This window comes from Epinephelus moara, chromosome 17 (assembly GCF_006386435.1).
Source record: "Epinephelus moara isolate mb chromosome 17, YSFRI_EMoa_1.0, whole genome shotgun sequence".
NCBI classification, from domain to species: domain Eukaryota; kingdom Metazoa; phylum Chordata; class Actinopteri; order Perciformes; family Serranidae; genus Epinephelus; species Epinephelus moara.
The window spans coordinates 6,709,650-6,716,511 of record NC_065522.1 but is presented as its reverse complement, the minus strand read 5'-3'; the positions used below and the strand labels follow the sequence as shown (position 1 = coordinate 6,716,511).

The window sequence follows — 6,862 nt, the reverse complement described above, 5'->3', positions numbered from 1 at the left end:
ACTAACTGATTAACATGCTCATATACTGCACATTTAATAATGACCTCATGTACTCAGTCACTCACCTATAATCCTTTCTATTAGGGATATACCATAATATTGGCACATCATCAGTATTGACCGATATCTTTAAAATGAACTATCAGAATCAGCCAACATGCTTTTTCTTATTCCGCACAATGAATGAATATTACATTATAGTATTGTATTTTGTGTCTCCATCTGCTGGTGGGCCATCATGATAAGAGTATACATGCTTAATATGATGTTTATTCCACTACAGAAGAGACCTGATGATCCCCTAAAATAAGTGGGAAAAAAGTGGATATATTGATATTGGCAAAATAAGCTACACTGAACAAAAATATAAACGCAACATTTTTGTTTTTGCTCCCATTTTTCATGAGATGAACTCAAAGATCTAAAACATTTTCTATACACACAAAAGACACTCTGAAATGTGCAGTTTTGCTTTATTGGGGGGGTCTGGGGGGGTTAGAAAACCAGTCAGTATCTGATGTGACCACCATTTGCCTCACGCAGTGCAACACATCTCCTTCGCATAGAGTTGATCAGGTTGTTGATTGTGGCCTGTGGAATGTTGGTCCACTCCTCTTCAATGGCTGTGCGAAGTTGCTGGATATTGGCAGGAACTGGAACACGCTGTCGTATACGCCGATCCAGAGCATCCCAAACATGCTCAATGGGTGACATGTCCGGTGAGTATGCTGGCCATGCAAGAACTGGGATGTTTTCAGCTTCCAGGAATTGTGTACAGATCCTTGCAACATGGGGCCGTGCATTATCATGCTGCAACATGAGGTGATGGTCGTGGATGAATGGCACAACAATGGGCCTCAGGATCTCGTCACGGTATCTCTGTGCATTCAAAATGCCATCAATAAAATGCACCTGTGTTCGTTGTCCATAACATACGCCTGCCCATACCATAACCCCACCGCCCCCATGGGCCACTCGGTCCACAACGTTGACATCAGCAAACCGCTCACCCACATGACGCCACACACGCTGTCTGCCATCTGCCCTGAACAGTGAAAACCGGGATTCATCCGTGAAGAGAACACCTCTCCAACGCGCCAGACGCCATCGAATGTGAGCATTTGCCCACTCAAGTCGGTTACGACGACGAACTGCAGTCAGGTCGAGACCCCGATGAGGACGACGTGCATGCAGATGAGCTTCCCTGAGACGGTTTCTGACAGTTTGTGCAGAAATTCTTTGGTTACGCAAACCGATTGTTGCAGCAGCTGTCCGGGTGGCTGGTCTCAGACGATCTTGGAGGTGAACAAGCTGGATGTGGAGGTCCTAGGCTGGTGTGGTTACACATGGTCTGCGGTTGTGAGGCCGGTTGGATGTACTGCCAAATTGTCTGAAACGCCTTTGGAGATGGCTTATGGTAGCGAAATGAACATTCAATTCACGGGCAACAGCTCTGGTGGACATTCCTGCAGTCAACATGCCAATTGCACGCTCCCTCAAAACTTGCGACATCTGTGGCATTGTGCTGTGTGATAAAACTGAACATTTTAGAGTGGCCTTTTATTGTGGCCAGCCTAAGGCACACCTGTGCAATAATCATGCTGTCTAATCAGCATCTTGATATGCCACACCTGTGAGGTGGGATGGATTATCTCGACAAAGGAGAAGTGCTCACTAACACAGATTTAGACAGATTTGTGAACAGTATTTGAGGGAAATGGTCTTTTGTGTGTAAAGAAAATGTTTTAGATCTGTGAGTTCAGCTCATGAAAAATGGGAGCAAAAACAAAAGTGTTGGGTTTATATTTTTGTTCAGTGTATTTTATATTGGCATGTTGGATATTGGCGAAAAATCCAATATCGTGTATCCCTACTTTTTATTTTATCTACAATAAATTATTCAATTTATTATCATATGGTCTGATGTAATCTTTTTCTTTTGACTTTGCTTCTTTTTATCATATCCACACATAATCATCTCTTCCACATTATACTTGTTGAAGTTGTCAGATAACCAGACAAAACCTTAACCTCTGCTTCTGTCTGAGCCAACGAGACAAACTTTCATGTGTTTGATGCCGTGTCAGCCACGGTCCAGAGATGACAATGATCTGTCATCCACCCCCAAAAAAGCCTCTCAGAGTCTGGACAGTTCATACAAGTCACCTAAAAAAAAAAACATCTGCTGAAAAAAGCGAGGTGTTTGCACTCCTGAATTCAGCACCAAAAAGTGTCAGTGAAACTGTGGAGCTGATCCTGAGGAGCGTCTGAGCTTTAGTAGTGAGACTGTGACAGGAGCAAAGACCAACACCAGGAACTTTAATCCCACTGCAGAGTCTACAAACTATTTTTATTAAAGGCTGAACTCATCTGATGATATGGACATTACAATCCTCTACACAGAAACAAACAGGCTTCAACTCAACTTCTGTCTCTGTACCTCCAACAAGAGTCAAAAAGAAGAAGAGCTCCGCCCTGCTCAGCCTCCGTCTTTATACAGGTGGAGCTCAGCAAGAAAAACTCAGCTGTCTTCTACATGTGGACAAACACAGGACACATGCAAGACACTGGATAAGACATCAAATATGTTACACATGATAACATACATCATATTAATCTGCTATTTAAGTTGTTGATGATGCTCAGAGCTCAGAAGACTTTGGTGTCCTGATGTCATCAACAGGAGCAAACAGTCTGAGCCGGAAACCTGAACATTGTGGAGGGGTTTTCATGTCCCTGTGATACTGGGAGCTGTGGTGTCCCAGCCGTTGCTCCTGGTCGGGTCTTGAGAGGCAAAGTGGTCCAAGTCACTAAACATTTCATTCAGCATGTTGAGTCAGCGTCTGAGACTGCAGAGCCTGTCCGTGATAGAGGTCTCAGGCTGATGCAAATACTTTGATTACAGCCATGGTAAGAGGCATCAATATCAGTTTTCAAATGCTTATTTGGTCAATCAGCCTATACATATCTACATGAACTTGACTCATGGGGCTCAGTGGGGCACAGTCCCAAAGATCATCATGGAGTCACCATACTGTGGGCTCACCAGTCGCAGAGATACGCTTCAGGGTCGGGTGCATTGTAAGCCGCAACATTGCCCCGGACAGTTGCATGATTGATTTTGAAAAGTCTGTGGTCAGCTCTCACACATGGGAGTCCTACAGGGAGGAATCTGGTGGTCCAACATAGGGTTACAGTTGAAATAATAAAAAACAGATAAAATAATCAATGACAAAAGTAAGATATCAACATAGCTATCAGGGCATGAGGAGAAAGCAGTAGGAAGATGTTTGCCTGGCCGTGAAAATGTCCAAAACAATGCAGGGTAAACACATTTGTGGGCTTTAATGTCACTACCAACATTGGTCACATCAGGACGGGTTCTCTCTGGTGTGAACACGTTGGTGGATTTCTAGGTCATACTGTTCAATAAAAGCTTTCTCACACTAGTCACAGCTGTACGAGTTCTCTCCTGCATGCCGGCATTGGTGGGTTCTCAAAGTACTGCACCGGGCAAATAATCTTCCACATTGGTCACACCAGTATGGCTTCTCTCCTGTGTGAATACGTTGGTGGCTTATTAAGACCCCTGACTGTGCAAAGGCTTTGCCACACTGATCACAGCTGTATGGTTTCTCTCCTGTGTGAATGCGTTTGTGTTTTTTTAAGGCCCCTGACTGTGCAAAGGCTTTGCCACATTGATCACAGCTGTATGGTTTCTCTCCTGTGTGAATACGTTGGTGGTTTTTTAAGGCCCATGACTGTGCAAAGGCTTTGCCACATTGATCACAGCTGTATCGTTTCTCCCCTGTGTGAATATGTTTATGAGATATTAAGGGTCCCATTTGGGAAAACTTTTTCCCACATTGGTCGCACCCGTATGGTTTCTCTCCTGTGTGAATACGTTGGTGGGTTTTCAAGCTACCTGAATGTCTAAAAGCTTTGCCACATTGATCACAGCTGTATGGTTTCTCTCCTGTGTGACTGCGTTGATGGGCTTTCAAGTTACTTGACCATGTGAAAGCTTTGCCACATTGATCACAGCCGTACAGTTTCTCTCCTGTGTGAATTCTTTGGTGATTTTCAAGGGACATTCGTTGTGAAAACGTTTTCCCACATTGGTCACAGCAGTGCGACTTCTCTGCAGTGTGAACACGCAGGTGACTTTTTAAGCTATGTAGAGTGGTGAAAGCTTTCTCACACTGATCACAGCTAAACAGTTTCTCTGCTGTGTCAATGTCTTGTTTTTTTGAGGTCCCTGACTCTGTGAAATCCTTCCCACTTTGGAAAAAACCGGACAGTTCCCCTTCAATGTGAATGCGTTGATGGGCTTTGAGGGCACTGCAGCGCAAAAATGTTTTCTCACAGTGGTTGCAGCTGTATGGTTTCTCTCCAGTTTGAACTCTTTGATGAATTTTTAAAGATCCAGATGTTGTGAAGGATTTGTCACGGTGGTGATGTATAAGTTCCTCTCTTCCTCTCTGCTCCTATAGCAACAGACAAAAGAGTTAATGAGTTGTCACGGTGCAGCGAGCCAACTAAAACCATAAATAACATTTAAAACATGTCTGCGAAACATAACCCACAATGTCTGACTAATGCATTACCACCAAAAAATGTTATGATATATAACTTACAGAATAGTTTTTATTTAGGTTTTGACTTTTTGATAGGAATTGATACCAATACTACTTATCAATGCGACTCTCACTGACACTTCTCTCCATAATTTAGTGGTTTAGTGGTTTTGGGTTGGACCTGAGATTCTTGACTTGTGCTCATGTCTCCCCCATGACTGTACAGGCTAACCGCCACACCAAAGTCTTTTCTCATTTTATTTAAATATTTATCAGCTACTTTTCATAACCCACATAAACCATTTGTCATAACTCAGATCCACTGTGCAGCACTTATTCAGAAAGACAATGTTACTCTTAAAGGACCAATAAGCGGAAATTCATCATTTCTCGATTGAAGGAATTAAAAAATTGCTATGTGAAGAACTAGAAGTGTAATTTCGTATAGCATTACGTCACACACCTTCTCTCTGTGTTGATCTCCAGCCCCTTGTTTACAAGCCGGTCCGGCTGCGCGTTCATGTACGTTCATGTGAATCGCCTCCTTTCTCCTCTCAGAGCTCTTGGCCCTCCCTCCCTATAAAAGGCTACAGCCAGTGAGCAATGGCAGCATGTATTTTCGAAGCGAAATGGCAGAGAGCGGAACGAAACGTCCACCTGAAGACAACCAGGATCCGACATTACCTCTAAAGAAACAACAGTCGTTGGCGAAGAAGTTGTCAGATAAAGAAAGGGACAGAACCTGGATTAACATTGGCCTTGCATTTCCAAGGTGGAGAGCATTGCGAGAGCTAAAGGGGCTACAATCTGACTCGGAGCTAGCTCTTCTTCTCCTGGACAGGTAGGCTAAGTAACAACATAAAGTCAAATGTCTGTTTTAATTAGTGTTACAGTAACGTTAGGCACATGTCGCTATGTCAATACAATTAAATTTAATGTTACAATCGTAGCATGGGTTAATGTCCGGAGTTATTAGCGGCTTGGTCCCAGAAATGGGTCCGGCGTTACATTTGTGTTAGGTGAGTATTCCAGCAGCCCAGCTAACATTTGCAATTAGCATTGTAAAATGTAGCCAGACTAAACATCGCTCTCACTCACGGGGAAGAGTAGGAACGTTAGCGGAGAGCAGAGGTAGAGGGAGGTGTGGCTCATGACACACTGTTTTGGTCTACAGGCAGTGCACAACAGCAAACCTAGCGGTGAAACGATTTCGCTATTTGCCCCTTTAAAGCTGGTCCCCCTGTTGCTCCCATTATTTCCTTCTTCAAAAACAGTGGTGAAGAACACCAGCAGTTAATGTCAGGAGTTGAGTTTCTATTAAAACAAAATTATTATGACTGCTGTGCCAAATTAATCTGAGCACACTAGGGCTGCCACGGTATGAGATTGTCATGGTACGATAACTATCTAAGAATATAATGCGTTTCAGGGTATCACAGAATTTATATTATGATGAGTGTGAATGATCCTGTTTTGATCTATTTTATACTTCAGATTTATATTGTTTGGCATTAATTGGTGCCAGAAAAGAATGAATTTCATCCTGCAACGAAACGCTTGTCCTTACTGTGCATATGACAATAAACACTTTGAATCTTGAATCTATATGTTTTATGAAGACCCTATGTGCGCTCAAAGCTGTGGCACAAGTTATGCACCGAAATCTAGCGGAAGAAAAAATAATAAGAAAAATAAGTATGAGGAATAACAAGTGTGTTCCTGTATGTGCTGTGCACATCAAGCACACAAATAAAATGAATCATCATGACGATCATTTATCATAATTTGTCTGCACATATCCCACATCTGCATGCACATATGAGATCACGTACGTGCTGAACCGTGGAGAGGGATCCGCACGGATCACGGATCAACGATGATCCGTTGCACCACTAGTGGACAAAGTACATCGCTTGGGAAAGAAGAATGATGCCACTACCAACAAAATGCCCAGACCAATAATCATACAGTTCGCAATGCCAACTATTTGANCCAACAAAATGCCCAGACCAATAATCATACAGTTCGCAATGCCAACTATTTGAGATGAGATATGGAAAAAAATCAAGAGAGGCGAGAGTCTGCAAAGAGATGAACATTCAGTTCAAGGAGGACTTTTCAAAGGAGGATCGTGAAGCCCCGGCTAAGCTGTGGCCCAAGGTGCAAGAAGCCAGAAGAAATGGGAAAAGAGCCTTTCTCAAAGAAGGCTATGCACTCATTGAGGGACACAGAATTGACCCATAACTGATATTTTCAGCAAGGTAATATTCAAGCACTTTGTCAAA

The 6,862-nt window shown here is 43.0% G+C and overlaps 1 protein-coding gene across 1 annotated transcript in view; it reads right to left on the bottom strand.

The window, feature by feature from the left end:
- Positions 1-2,331: 2,331 nt before the first annotated feature.
- The window catches only part of LOC126404426 (zinc finger protein 239-like), a 36,755-nt gene continuing 32,224 nt past the window's right edge, over positions 2,332-6,862 (bottom strand). Inside the window, exon 2 of the mRNA XM_050067625.1 lies at positions 2,332-4,487. Coding sequence (XP_049923582.1) covers positions 3,447-4,487 — 1,041 coding nt within the window. The 3' untranslated portion in view covers positions 2,332-3,446. The remainder of the gene's footprint in view (positions 4,488-6,862) is intronic.